Source organism: Monopterus albus, unplaced genomic scaffold (genome assembly GCF_001952655.1).
Source record: "Monopterus albus unplaced genomic scaffold, M_albus_1.0 scaffold264.1, whole genome shotgun sequence".
NCBI classification, from domain to species: domain Eukaryota; kingdom Metazoa; phylum Chordata; class Actinopteri; order Synbranchiformes; family Synbranchidae; genus Monopterus; species Monopterus albus.
The window spans coordinates 674,395-690,080 of NW_018128144.1; the positions used below are offsets into that span (position 1 = coordinate 674,395).

The following is a 15,686-nucleotide window of genomic DNA, read 5'->3' on the forward strand; positions in this document are numbered from 1 at the left end:
GGATGATATTGTGATCTGTAGTGAGAGCAGAGAGCAGGTAGAGGAACACCTGGAAAGGTGGAGGTCTGCTCTGGAAAGAATAGGAATGAAAGTCAGTCATAGTAAGACAGAATACATGTGCATGAACGAGAGGGAGGGAAGTGGAACAGTGAGGTTACAGGGGGCTGAGGTCAAGAAGGTGCAGGAGTTTAAGTATTTGGGGCAACAGTCCAGCGTGATGGGGAGTATAGGAAAGAGGTGAAGAGGTGAGTGCAGGCAGGTTGGAATGGGTGGAGAAAGGTGTCAGGAGTGTTGTGTGACAGTAGAGTTTCACCAAGAATCAAAGGAAAGGTGTACAAGACAGTAGTGAGACCAGCTATGCTGTATGGGTTAGAGACTGTAGCAGTGAGGAAAAGACAAGAGGCAGAGATGGAGGTAGCAGGTATACAGTTTGGATGGTGTTCTTCAGCTTGCAGACCCCTCACCTTATTCCTCCAGACATAACTGGTCATTATGGCCAAACAGTTCACCTTTTGTTTCATCAGACCAGAGGACATTTACCAGAAAGTCAGATCTTTGTCTCCATGTGGCCAATGGCTTCTTCCTTGCTGAGCAGCCTTTCAGGTTATGTCGATATAGGACTGGTTTTACTGTGAATATAGAAAATTTGGTACCTGTTTCCTCCAGTGTCTTCACAAGGTTGTTCTGGGATTGATTTGTACTGTTCAGACCAAAGTATGTCCATCTCAAGGAGACAGAACACTTCTCCTTCCTGAGCGGTGTGATGGCTGCATTGTCCCATGGTGTTTATACTCATGTAATATTGTTTGTACAGATGAACATGGAATCTTCAGGTTTTGGGAAATTGCTCCTAAAGATGAACCAGACTTGTGGAGGTCCACAGTTTTTGGCTGACGTCTTTTGATTTTCCCATGATGTCAAACAAACAAGTACTGACTTTGAAGGAATGCCTTAAAATACCTCCAAATGATGTCAATTACTCAATCAGAATCTATGTGGCTGGATAAAGCTGGACTGAAAGACAGCACAGAGGCACTAATCCTGGCAGCACAGGAACAAGCTCTAAGTACAAGATAAATAGAAGCCGGGGTCTACCATACCAGGCAGGACCCCAGCTGCAGGCTGTGCAAAGATGCCCCTGAGACAATCCAGCACATAACAGCAAGGTGCAAGATGCTAGCAGGCAGGGCATACATGGAACGCCATAACCAAGTGGCTGGCATAGTGTACAGAAACATCTGTGCCAAGTACAGGCTGGAATTCCCAAAGTCATAATGAGATACACCTCCAAAGGTGGTTGAGAATGACCAAGCTAAGATCCTGTGGGACTTCCAGATACAAACTGACAAACTGGTGATGGCCAACCAACCGGACATAGTAGTGGTGAACAAACAGAAGAAGAAGGCCGTAGTGATAGATGTAGCAATCCCAAGCGATAACAACATCAGGAAGAAGGAACACGAGAAGCTGGAGAAATACCAAGGGTTGAAAGAAGAGCTAGAAAAGATGTGGAAGGTGAAGGCACAAGTGGTCCTCGTGGTAATAGGAATATTGGGGGCTATGACCCCCAAACTGGGAGAGTGGCTCCAACAGATCCCAGCAACTAATTTATAAACAAACTGCAGCAAAAACATAACCCCCACCCTTGGCAGAGGTAATAATAAAAGACTGAAACATCCCATTTAATGTACATAGATATTCAGACCCTTTACTTAATACTTGGTTAAACCTCCTTTGACAGCAATGACAGCCTCAAGTCTTAAGAGTGACGCTGCAAGCTTGGCACCTTCCTTTTGGAATTTTCTTCAGTTCTTCTTGGCAGAATAGTGCAAGGTTAGTCAGGTTGGATGGGGAGTGTTGGTACACAGCCATTTTCAGGTCATGCCACAGATGCTCAGTTGGTTTTAGGTCTAGACTCAGACTCGGCTGCTCCAGGATTTTTACAGAGTTTTCCTCAAGCCACTCCTGCATTTTGTTTCTGTCTTGCTGACATGTAAATGTTGTAATGTTGAAAGCCTGAGATCCTGAGCACTCTGGAGGTTTTCATTCAGGATTGCTCTATATTTTTCTGCATCCATCCTTCCCTCTATCCTGAGTAGTCCCCCGGTCCCAGTCACAGAAAAATTTCCTCACAGCATGATGCTGCCACCACCATGTTTGACTGTAGGGATGGTATTAATGAGGTGATGCTCAGTACCTGGTTTTCTCCACACACACACTGTTGGGAATTGTGGCCAAATAGTTCAATCTGTGTTTCATCAGACTAAAGGATTTTACTTCTTATGGTCTTCAGATGCCTCTTGCCAAACTCCTATCGGGAGTGTGCCAAAAGCCATGTGCCTTTTGGCACATGGCTTCCGTTCTGGCCACTCTACCATAGAGGCCAGATTGATGGAGTGCTGTGCTGATGCTTGTCCTTTTTTAAGGTTCTCCCATCTCCAGAAAGGAACTCTTGCTTTCATTCATAGCGACCTTTGGGTTCTTGGTTACCTGTCTGACTAAGCCCCTTAATTTCCAATTACTCATTTTGGCTGGGCGGCCAGATCTAAGAAGACTGGTGGTAGTTCCAGATTTCTTCCATTCGAGAATAATGGAGGCTGCCGAGCTCTTGGGCACTTTAAATGGTGCAGAAATTTTCTTGTATTCTTCTGTGTCTCTCTGTGTCTTGACGCAATCTCTCTTGCAGGTGTACGCACAATTCTCTCAACCTTTGTTTTCACTTTGATATACACCATCAACTCTAAGACCTTATACAGACAGGTGTGTGCTCTTCCTAAATGCATACAATTCAATAACTTAGGCACGGGTGACTCGAACCAAGCTGTAAAAGCATCTTATTGATAGGTGTGGGATACACCAGAGCTCAATTGCTAGTGCCATACCAAAGGGTCTGAATACTTATGTAAATGTGATATTTCAGTCTTATATTTTTAATAAATTAACACTCCAAAAACCAGTTTAAACTTTATCATTGTGGAGTATTGTGCATAGATTGATGAGGGGAAAAAAGAATAAATTTTAAGATGAGTCTGAAACATAACAAAATGTGGAAAACTTGAAAGGGCCTGAATACTTTCCATACTGATTATAGATGGACATTATTTAATACAGTATTTATATATGTCTATGTTTATATGTTGTGCGTGTATATACGGTATTTGTATCATTGCCTTGCTTTTTGTTTTGATATTTCTTAATGGAAAGCACATTGAGCTTCTTTGAAATGAAATGTGCTCTACAAATAAATTTGCCTTTGACATCACATATTCCATGAGGATGTGCAAACAAATTTAGTTCTCGTGATTTCTTCAGGTGTTTTTAGGTTTAGTTTTTGTCATAATCCTGAGATCAAGGGCTCTGTCTTAGTTAACCTGGCAGCACAAGTGGAGAGTGCAGTAAAGTGCGTTCTGCCCAGTGTGCTGAGAGGCCATCAAGCACTCTTGGAAATGGAGTGGGATCAGAAAGAATACATTATCACACATTATAGATGGGCATGATAGAGGTAGTGCCAGTCATGTCCATAACACTAACTTTCATCACCAATCATGTCCATAACACTAAGTTTCATCACCATTAAACAAGGGGCTATCCCATTCATGATGAACTTTACATTTAAGTTCTGTGGTGAAGTATTGTTGTCTAGGCGGTACAGATGTAGGCATTCAGACTGTCATACTTGTTTACTGCATTATGTTTGCAGCACCATAATGACGGTATGTTTCAGTCTATCCATTCTGTCTCACTCACGCAAGCAGATGATGAATTCCAAAATATAAAAGCAGGTGAAGGAAGGGGGCAGGCGTGAATTGCTGTGGGCGCCTAATTACAAATAGTGACTTTCAGCTTTTCCTGTTTAGGGGTCGCCACAGCAAATCGTCACACTGACGACTCGCATGTTGACATTTGGCACGTGTTTTATGCCGGATGCCGTTCCTGATTCGAACCCGGGCCACAGCGGCGAGAGCGCTGCGCCTTAACCACTAGCCTACCAGGGACGGCTAGGGCACTTAATTACAAATAAAAATACAAATTAATCTAGCAGGCAGTTGTGCTGGTTTTATGTATGGTAGCTACTCAATCTGCCATTAACCACCTCAGTGCGACAGAAAACCTGTTCTTTTTTGGCAACAAGATTGCCTCGAACCCCTGGATTCAACTGATTCAGTCCCATCAGTTGGGACTGAACCAGCTGATATTAACTTCCACTGACAAGGGGCAGGATTGCTTCTAATTACTGACAGATTTCAGCTGGTGTCTTGGCTTTCCATGCCTTTTTGCACCTCCCTTTCTTCATGTGTTCAATACTTTTTCCCTGTGTCATTCCATTTTAATACACATAACTTAATTTCTGAACTTATTTGTTTTCTTTCTATGTATGGATTACTTTGGTTGTTACTGACATCTGGTTTCATGGTAACAGCACCTTTAGAATTATATATACAAATGGTGATGTGTTCAATACTTATTTTACCCGCTGTATATGGCAATAAAGTTGAGCATTTCAGTGATGCTAAACCCCATCTCCAAGTATCAGTAGCAACGGCCTATTGTTGTGAGATGCTAATACAAAACATTACACCACTGCAAACTTGATTCTGTTTTTTTCTCCTTAGGCAATGCTGGATGTAGCTGCCAATGAAGGCTGGCTCATTACAGCCCTCAGTATCTGCAACCTTGTCCAGATGATTGTCCAGGGCCGCTGGTTGCACGATTCCTCATTATTGACACTGCCACATGTAGAACCACAACACCTCCATCTGTTCAGGTGATCATCACCACCTCACCACCATTACAGCTATAATGCCCATATAGTTATTTGTCACTAGCTCTAGCAGATGGCTAATCTGACTTGCTGTTGTGCCATCTGCACTTAGAATCAGTGAACATCTCATCATGTTGCATTAGTGTCTGACCAGCTTCTTCATGTCTAGGTGTTAAAGTTTTATATTGTTATGGTCTGGCTGTTGTAACAACTAGCAACTGTTGTGTTTCTGGTTAACAATTTTCAGCTGTTTCCACCTTTGGGTGTGGAACTCAGCAGATACTGTATCATCAGTTACAGTACATTCTGAAAACACAACTGCATTCACACATATTGGAAATAGAGATGTTAATATTCCAACCAAAGTAGTTTTTTAAAGAAATTATGAAAACTCGTTATTTTCTTTATTTTAAATTTTTTTCCTCATTCTAAAATCAAACCCATCCCCATAGGTGAGTAGCACAAAACAAAAAATAGGCAACAACAAAAAATAAATACAATGGTTTTCCAGCCTGTTATGCGCTTGGGTTATAACTAAGTCACATGATATTTTCCCATATAATTTAAAATATACACTATATATAGGTTTGCGTATAGTCAAATTACAAGTAACCCTTGTATTGCAAATATCTTATCTATAGTACCTTACAAAAGTATTCATACCCTTTGAATTTTTCCACATTTTGTCACATTACAACCACAAACCTAAATGTATTTTACTGGGATTTTATGTGATAGACCAACACAATGTATCGCATAATTGTGAAGTGGAAGGAAAATGATACGTGGTGTTCCCAAGGTTTTTTACAAATAAAAATCTGAAAAGTGTTGCTTGCATATGTATTCAGCCCCCTTTACTCTGATATCCCTAAATAAAATCCAGTGCAACCAACTGCCTTCAGAAGTCACCTAATTAGTAAATAGAGTCCACCTGTGTGTAATTCACTCTCAGTATAAATACAGCTGTTCTGTGAAGGCCTCAGAGGTTTGTTAGAGAACATTAGTGAACAAACAGCATCATTAAGACTAAGGAACACCCCAGACAGATCAGGGATAAAGTTGGTGGAGAAGTTTAAAGCAGGATTAGGTTATAAAAACATATCCCAAGCTTTGAACATCTCACGGAGCACTGTTCAATCCATCATCCGAAAACAGAAAGCATATGGCACAACCGCAAACCTACCAAGACATGGCCATCCACCTAAACTGATGTGCTGGAAAAGAGTGGGAAGGAGAAAGGCATTATTGAAAGAAAGCAATATGAAGTCCCATTTGCAGTTTGCCCCAAGGGGACACAGCAAACGTGGAAGAAGGTGTTCTGGTCAGATGAGACCAAAATTGAACTTTTTGGTTTACATGCAAAACACTATGTGTGGTGGAAACCTAACACTGCACATCAACCTGAACACACCATCACCACCGTGAAACATGGTGGTGGCAGCATCATGCTGTGGGGATGCTTTTCTTCAGCAGAGACAGGGAAGCTAGTCAGAGTTGATGGAAAGAGAGATGGAGCTAAATACAGGGCAATCCTGGAAGAAAACCTGTTAGAGCCTACAAAAGACTTGGGACTGGGGTGGAGGTTCACCTTCCAGCAGGACGACGACCCTAAACATACAGCTAGAGCTACAATGGAAGGGTTTAGATCAAACCATATTCATGTGTTAGAATGGCCCAGTCAAAGTCCAGACCTAAATCCTATTGAGAATCTGTGGCAAGACTTGAAAATTGCTGTTCACAGGCACTCTCCATCCAATCTGACTGAACTGGAGCTACTTTGCAAAGAAGAATGGGCAAAAATTGCAGTCTCTAGATGTGCAAAGCTGGTAGAGACATACCCCAAAAGACTTGCAGCTCTAATTGCAGCGAAAGGTGCTTCGACAAAGTATTGACTCAAGGGGGCTGAACACATATGCACGCCACACTTTTCAGATTTTTATTTGTAAAAAATCTTGGGAACACCACGTATCATTTTCCTTCCACTTCACAATTATGCGATACATTGTGTTGGTCTATCACAGAAAATCCCAATAAAATAAATTTAATTATTTGATTCGATAAGGCCATTAGAGAAGTGATTCCCCTTTGTGATGAAGGTAAATTTGTGACTTTTTATCAGTTACAAAGAAAAATATGGGTTAGCCCTGACTCATTTATTTAGGCTTTTTCAAGTTCAACATACAGTTTGATTTTATTAGCAAGTGGCTCCATACGGGAACCTAAACTATCTAATCAAATCAAATCAAATTTTATTTGTATAGCGCCAAATCACAACAAAAGTCATCTCAGGACACTTTACAAAGTAAGGTCTAGACCTTACTGTTATCAATATTATTACATAGGGAAAACCCAGCAAATCCCCAAATGTAGACAGTATCCTTAAAAATAATAATAAGCCAATCAATGGTATTTCCAAGTTATATAAATGATTGTTGGAGGGAATGATGTTTAACATAGATGTTATTAAACAAAAATCGGAATAATAAATTAGCATTAGTACAGTGGAATGGTCTTTTATTTGAAAACTCATTGTTCTTATAAAATGAGGTACAAACTTTTTTTTTTAATTCAAAATGATCCATAGAATATATCACACACCAGAAAGACTTCACAAAATGATCTTCAAGATGTTTTTTTTGTGTTGGCGCTGTAAAAAGCAGCTTCATATGGGTTCAGTAATCAGTAGAATCTGTATGTGCTTGCATTCTAATATTTCACTGTCATTCCATATTTGTTGACTAGGCACAAGCAAGATAGACCCTTGGGATAGATTCCAAAAGAAATGCACTAATCTTGCATTTCTAGCTGTACGGAAATGTATAGTGTTTAACTGGATGTCAAAACATTCACTCCACAGGAAATGGGCAAACAGGGCAGGGAAGAGTGATGTAAGAGGCTTCAAGGGACCAATTGAAGGCCTTCCTGAGCTGATTGCTGCCTGCAATGGAAAGGAAAGTGTTCTCACTGCTATTGTAGGCCAGGAGTTTCAATCCAATCAGATTGCTCAGGTAAAATTTCAAATGTTATCACACCAAGAGCACATGAGAATGATTGTTGATTTACAACAGAAATGACAGAAGGAGAGAAAAAGTAGATTACATGTATTTGAATACTGTATATTTTACAAAAATGATCTTAACAATATGCCCATTCCCACATTTAGTGTATGCAGATCATGCACACTCCCTTACACACCCAAACAATTATCAGTGATGTGCCCTGAGCAGTCTTGCCACTGTGGTCCCAGATACCTCCAGGATCCCCAATTACTGCTCCATTGATAGGGTTTACAGGTCCAATTTAAGAGCTAATTGCAGTAGTGATGAGAGTGTCCGGGCACAGCAGCAGGCCCTGTGGCTTCACCCAATCAGTGTCCCCGCTTTCCTCATTCCCCCCCTCTCCTCCCCCCCCGGTCCTACCCCCGACAGTGTGGTGGCCTCTCTAATTAAATAATTAGATGTGCAGCAGCGTTCCTGTCTGACTTGCTCAGAGAGAGTAATCCTCACATAAATAGTTTTTGCTGGGTGAATCAGAGAGGCTTTTCTCCTCCCAGCCATCAATACACTGCCTCACACTCCCTCTTCCACGGGTGTTTTTCCTCTGTGCCTTTATCATTTTTATGTCTTCTGTCCTCCTCATGGTGGAGTTTTTAGGTTGAACCAACTGTTAAAATCTCCCATAAAACACTTAAGAGACCAGAGAACATTGTCTCTTAGAATGAATTAATGATTTATCAAATACACTTCCTGTACTATCACTTTTGGCTCTGTCTATTTAACACAGACTATCTCAGCTCTGATTTTCTTTTTTCTAAGAATTATGAAACTCCTTTCTGAGCACCACTTTCATGTCGTATGAGAAAATTTGAGGGACCAGGTTGACATCTCATTTTTAGAGCGGCTGGCAAATGAACTGTTTAAATGTGGCTGTGTTGTACTTGAGTTCCCAACTCTTTAGTAAAGCATATGCAGTGGCGGTTTTTGGCATGGGCGAACCAGGCAGCCGCCCGGGGTGGCATTTTTTCATGACACGTGGGGAGCGGCACAAGCACTTGGAAAGAAAATAATCTGCGCCACTAAGCGGTTTTCTATTATCTATCATATGTGGCGCCCCTGCTTGATAAGGTGCCGTGCACAGAAGCTGTGTGAGAGGTGGAAAGGGGAGGGGAGGGGAGGGGGTGCGGGCGCAGGAGGAGAGTTCACCTCTCCCAAATTGAGCGGACGACGGGGGGGTCCACTTAGTAGGCTAAACTAGGTCAGTGACACCTTGACTTTCTTCCAAATAACGCACATTTCATTCATAATATTATAAACACAGACCTACAATTTGCACATTTTTGTTTTTTCCAAATTGTGTGAAATGGCTAATAAAAATAGGTAATACAAGGTGAATTGGTTTAGTCTTGACTTCTGGTTTGACACTTTTTTGTATACAGAGTATATTTATTTAAGTTCTGATAATTTATACTGTTTTGTGCAGAATTGTGGTTTTCAAATGTTCTGTTGAAGGATTTGTGCAATTGAGAAATAAGTTTGTCTTACACTTATTGTTACAGTAAAACATCACTGTGCAAAATTTAGTTTTTTTTTCCTGGAGGGGGGGCTCAGAGGGGGTCTCCTCTGGGGAGTAATTCAATGTAGAACGCCACTGAGCATATGTGTATCAGCATGTCAGTGTCAGGATTTTCCTTGTAATTGATTGTTTGCTGTTCATTTGTTATCTCGACTAATTATGTCTAATAATTGCCTTTATTCATTTGTTTGTTCGCTGTGATTGAGAAGGTAAATAAACACACAGTTAAGGTGCTGTCAGTCACCAGAATTACACTTGGGTACATACATGGGCGCATGTATCACTTATGATACATCATCATCAAAGTCACAAATTGTCAGTGCTGCCTATCAGTGAATATGACTTTATGTGCACACCTCCTGTTTGATTTGTAACAAACCACTGTGAGCATGAAATGCACCGGAAAAAATGTCTATGTAAAGAAGCTGTAAGAGCTAACTTGGGGGTAGAGCGGGTCGTCTCCTAACCGGAAGATTAGTGGTTCAATTCCCGGCTTGTCTGCTCCACACATCTAAGTGCCTTGCTCAAGGACACTGAACCCCCAGTTGCTCCTGGAGATGACACCAATGTGTGAGTGTTTGGGAGTGCAAATGGGTGAATGGACAAATAGTGTGAAAGCGCTTTGAGTGTGTTGCAATGCATAGAAAAGTGCTATACAAGTATAAGACTATTTACCATTCATCAGGTATGCTCCTTCCTGAATCACCTCCCAGTGCTAGAGGTTGAGATGAGTGTCAAGGGCTGGTGGGAGGAGAGCCAAGAGCAAACGGAGCGTCCCCTACCTGCAGCAGGAGCTAACCTGCGAGAGGAGAGCAGCTGGCTGCACGTCCATGCTGACCAGGAGTATGTTCTGCAGGTGTCACTGAGACGCATCACTCTGGGCCAGCAAAGGGTCAGTATGTCAACCCAATACTCCTCTCAACCCAATACATTATAATACAGTGACTATAATGGATCATAACTCTGTTGACATGATAGTGTTTGTGCTGAAATCTCTAGTATCTGCACATCTTGACAAACATATCTTAGAAGTGGAATGGCTACACCCTTACAGTTACCCTGAAGCTGCATTCATTCAGATGACTACATGTCGTGAATGGCGTCGGTGGTAGTGATGAACCCACAGTTGCAGTTCACCTCAACTCTGAGCTGTTCAGCATCTTTTAGCTCCTAGTTTGGTTTTACAGCTTATATCCACCTGGTTTTTGCAGCGGTCACTGTACTCTTGTTCAGCACAGCACAACGAACATGGAGTTAGAGACTAGCTGATGAACATACTGTAGTAGAGCATTTAGCAGTTAAAGCTGAATTGTCATCAGGTTTCAAAGAAATGCTTTCACAAAAGATGTGTAGCTGTACTAAACAATGTGATGAAAACTGCTACTAATCCTCATATGCAAAGTAATCATAAAAAAAGAGAATGTATTTCTGGGTCTTTGGCCTTTTGGTTAAACTGGCATCTACAGACAAGCTGACAAATGAAAGCCCAAATAACATCAAGTGTCTCAGTAGAGTGTTGGGCCACCATGTGCCACCAGAACAGCTTCAGTGCTCCTCAGCATTGACTCTCCAAGTCTCTGGACTCTACTGGAGGCATGAACACCATTCTTCCATGAGAATATTCCCTCGTGGTGTTTTGATGATGGTGGTGGAGATGCTGTCTAGCATGTCTCTTCAATATCTTGCATAGGTGTTAAACTGGGTTGAGACCTGGTGACTGTGGAGGCCACAGCATATGAGTCACATCATTTTCATAGTCATCAAACCATTCAGTGACCCCTCGTGTCCTATGGATGGGGGCACTGTCGTCCTGGAAGAGACCACTCCTTTACTCAGGTTTTTCCTTTCATTTGTCACCTGACTGATCTAGTGATGTATCACAAAAATGCACTTTTTATTATAAGCCACATTGCTTTATCAGCATTATTAGGCTGCCTAGCATAACATAACTTTAAGCAGTGTCGGTGCTATTTTCCTGTCGAAGATCAACAAAGCTCTGATTGTAGAACTGCAGTGTTCAGTAATCAGATAGGGCACCTCAGCTGAGATCTCATAATCAAATAACCTTGATATACTGAGTGTGTAAGCCTCTGTAGCACAGTGGGACTGAGAGTGTGTCTGCTATTTCAGAGGAAGCAGGACAGTAAGGCCCAGGCTCCCAGGTTCCCCAAGGTAAAGGATGAAGGCTGGTTCCTGGTTATGGGGGAGGTGGATCGCAAGGAGCTGCTGGCTGTGAAACGGGTTGGATACGTACGAAACTCTACAACTGTGTCTGTGGCCTTCTATACAATGGAAAAGACTGGAAAGTAAGCAGCTGGACAGAAAGGAAAGATTGAAACCATACATTAACACAAGCTTTCCCCACATGCTCTATACACATTACCCGAGGAGACACCAGCATGTCTGTAAGTAGTAGGCCAGCAGCATGTCTGTAAGCTGAACCACATCACTAGCCTGACAGACACGCTGGATGAGTAGCAGTGCATAGACACCTTTAAAGTCTAGTACAGTCCAAAGTTGTAGGTCTTGACATGGTCCTTACTGGTAGAATTCACAAAGTATGGACTTTAACATAAACTAGTGGCAGACAGTTTGATCAGCTGGCAGAGTCAAGCAATGACTGAATGACATTAGAATCAACACAATCAGTCACAAGAGCTTAGAAGATTTTCTTTCAGCTAGTTTCACTTATTGTTTTGAATGCCATGCCTTGTTAAAATAGAAACTAGACCTTTTAACCCCGTACCGTTGTTTCATAATACTCACCCAAATTCTGCAAGTATTTACTGTTCCTCATAGACTCTTCTAACAATACGGAATCAAAAATAATCTGGTCCAGTGCAGGTAAAAAAGTATTTTAACCCATTTCTCAGGTCATTCTGTTTCTTTTCAGTTAAGTTGGGATGGCGACAGGAAATGACTCTCATTATTCCGACAAATTTATATGGTGGCCCGACATTGTATAAAATCAATTTAAATACAGTCATGGCACCCCTGTATTTCTGTCAGATAACGCACCACTTCTCCCAGAAAATAGTTGCAGTCACAAATTCTTTGGTATTTTTATGTTTATTTCTTTTGTTTGGAACAAAAATGCAGAGGAAAAAAGCCAAATCTGATAGATTCCACACACAACTCCAAAAATGGACTGGACTTATTTATCGATTCCCTCAACTTGGACAAAATAACTGAGATCAGTCTCTTCCTGTAACCATCAGTGAGTTTCTTCCACCTCTCTACTGAAGTTTTGGACCACTCTTTTTTGCCAACTGCTCCAGGTTTCTCAGATCTGAACGGTTCCTTCTCCCAGCTGCTGTTCTGAGATCTCTCCACAGCTGCTCTATGGGATTTAGATCTGGACTCATTGCTGGACAGTTCAGAACTCTCCAGCTCATTGTCTGAAATCATTTCTGATTGACAGTGAGAAAATTTCAAACATTAAATATAATATACCAGACATCTTTAACCAAATAGGAAGACACTGTATACCAGGAGGAAGCTCTGGGAAAACTAAAAGACTGTTAAAGTGTCAAAAAACAACAGGAAGTGTAGATTATTGCATTGGCATAAAGTACCATTGTTGTCACACATTACCACAGCAGTAACAAGGCAGACTTGCCATTAACTTTCATCTGGTGATCCCAGCTAACTGGCACACAGCACACTGTGCCTGTTAGCACTGGTCTTGTGTATATGAACACCACACTGTGGACTCGAGACAAATTTCACAACTCCAATACATGTAGGTTCAACAATTTCAAGTACATTTTCTTTCAGCTGTCTGTGTGTAACTGATGGTCCGTGTCTGGTTTCAGGTGTATCTACACGCTGTACCTGATGAGTGACAGCTACCTGGGTCTAGACCAGCAGTATGACATCCACCTGAACGTGACAGCTGCCAACATCGCGGCCCAGGTTAACATGGAGGTGTCTGACTCAGTGGCTAACATGAGCGTCAGCTGAGGCTCATTGTCATCATCAACAGGACAGGCCAAAGAACATCTTCACTGATACATACATGAGTGTTAAAGGGGGAATCTTCTGGCAGTATCTGGCACTGTTAGATGTCACTGATCTGTGATGTTCACTATGTTTCACTGATAATTTTACAGTGACTGTTCAGATTGCTCATTTATTTTTCTGTACCTGCTTTGTTTCAACTTGCCTTAATTAGTAACAGTGGCAGTGACCATCACCTCTTCTTGAAATCTATGTATTGTGACTGCATTGCATTCTGGGATATTGAGGCTACTGTAGGTGTAGAAAAGGGTACTGTACATTTGTGCCTCATTAACTTTGGATTTCTCTGATTGTTTAATATGTGAAATGGGGGTCTAGAAGAGTATGTCATTATTCCTTAAATATATTTTATGTTTACATTGTAGCGGTTTCACCAAATTCAGCACTGAATTCTGTCAGGCACCTCTATCTGTGTCTCACTTCTGGCCAGCACATAGAGACCACACTTTGAAAAACTACGTCCAGTGAAGGAGGCACCCTGAAGTGGGACCGAGCTTGTGCCAGCAGAACATTCACTTCCACTTTATATGCCGCTGTAGTTTGTCTCGGCAAACTGGGCTCCACAAAATTTGCTACAGCAAAAAAAAAAATCAATTCCAGTCAAGATGTGGCAGAAGCTGTTGCAGAGTAAACAAGTTGCCTGTTTCCCTTTGTGAAAGACCAAGGAGAAGGTTTGTTTAGCACCCCACAAAAAACCAAATACATTTTCTGACTGAAAATATACAAGTTGGCAATACAGTCAGTAAACATTGCCCATAATCATAGTGTTTCCAGCCAGTGCTTTCACAGCTGTTGTCTCCCCTGTGTGACTGTGTTGAGGTGTAGTTTACCCGACCAGAAAAGGATGATAGATCCAGATATGCAGCATGTACAAAACTGATGTGAACTATAGGCTTTACAATATTTTTCTTAAAACAAGAAAGAAAGAAAACAGGAGTAAACAGAACAAAAGACTTAAGTAAAGCCTTAGATAACAGAGACAGCTGTTTCTGACAGCACCACACCCTAACTCATGTCATAGTGGGAGGATTAAAGGCTGCAAGGAGCCTGTAGTCCTTGTGACACAATATATGAAAAATTGTTTTGGTATTTTGAGCTGGTTTAAAATCAGAAATTAGTTTAACAATTGAGACATTGGTCCAAAGATAAATCACATAGCAGTGGAGGGGGTGGAGCTTCACTGTGTCAAACAGAAAAAAGCTGGCAATTTGCTGGAGATCTTGGTGCAGGTGTGTAAAACATTCTTCTCTGTACTCAGGGTCACCAAACTGTCACATCTGTTTGGTCAAATAAATCTCTTCCTCTCTAGAAATGTTACCCAGCCACTCAGAAGCGTGCTCAGCTTCAGGGGCTTCAGTCACTGGGCTTGTAAAGAAATGTATCATCCCAACATAGGACAAAATCCATGTGCTGGATAGAGCAGAATTCTTTGTTACTTCTTGCTCAATCTGGAAGAGCTTTGAAATAATTTAGTTTTGTGATTAAGTAGATGAGAACACCAATGTGTATTCAGTTAATTTATCTACTGCTGGCAAGTCATTTGAATGTGCTTCAAAATAAAACCATCATTTCACTTGAAGACCAGATTCTGATCTGTGGCTGTACACCATGCCTGTTTTTGTCTAACTCTCCAAGCTTGTCTGTCACAAATATGACTTATTGGCTCAGAATACTGCAAACCTTGGCGCCACACCGTTGAGCCGTGGTAGAAATGTGAACATGCTACATGGGTGCAGGCCAGCTGAGGGGGTAGAATAGCTTGGCACAACAAAAAAAAAACTAGAGAAATGCATTTTCTGAAGAAAATGCGTATGGATGCTGAGTGCTGAAAGATTGCCCTGAAAATGCTGAACATTTTGACACCTGAATGGTTTTGCTAGCTGAAAGTATGCTGAATTAGAATTTTCCCCATTCATTTGAATTGGGCAAGATTTTCAGAATAAAGATAAACATTTCAACTATATGAAGTTTAGAAAAATTCTGAAGAGAAACATGAATGTCCTTGAAGAGCTGAACATTTTGATAGCTGAAAGTGGAATATTCCCATTCGTTTGAATTGGGAAAGATTTTCAAAATAAAGCCAAATATTTCAAAAGTATGAAGTTTACAAAACTTCTGAAGAGAGGCATGAATGTCCTTGAACATTTTGATAGCTAAAATTATGCTGAAGTAGAATTTCCCCATTCATTTGAATGGGGCAAGATTTTCAAAATAAAGCTAAATATTTCAAAAGTTTAGAAAACCTCAGAATAGAAGCATGAATGTCCTTGAAGAGCTGAACATTTTGATAGCTGAAATTATGCTGAAGTAGAATTTTACCATTCATTTAAAT

The 15,686-nt window shown here is 41.2% G+C and overlaps 1 protein-coding gene across 1 annotated transcript in view; it reads left to right on the forward strand.

The window, feature by feature from the left end:
• The window catches only part of ascc3 (activating signal cointegrator 1 complex subunit 3), a 245,725-nt gene extending 230,779 nt beyond the window's left edge, over positions 1–14,946 (forward strand). The window contains 5 exon segments of the mRNA XM_020621661.1: positions 4,614–4,765; positions 7,620–7,770; positions 10,020–10,226; positions 11,465–11,640; positions 13,150–14,946. Coding sequence (XP_020477317.1) covers positions 4,614–4,765; positions 7,620–7,770; positions 10,020–10,226; positions 11,465–11,640; positions 13,150–13,297 — 834 coding nt within the window. The 3' untranslated portion in view covers positions 13,298–14,946.
• Positions 14,947–15,686: the final 740 nt, after the last annotated feature.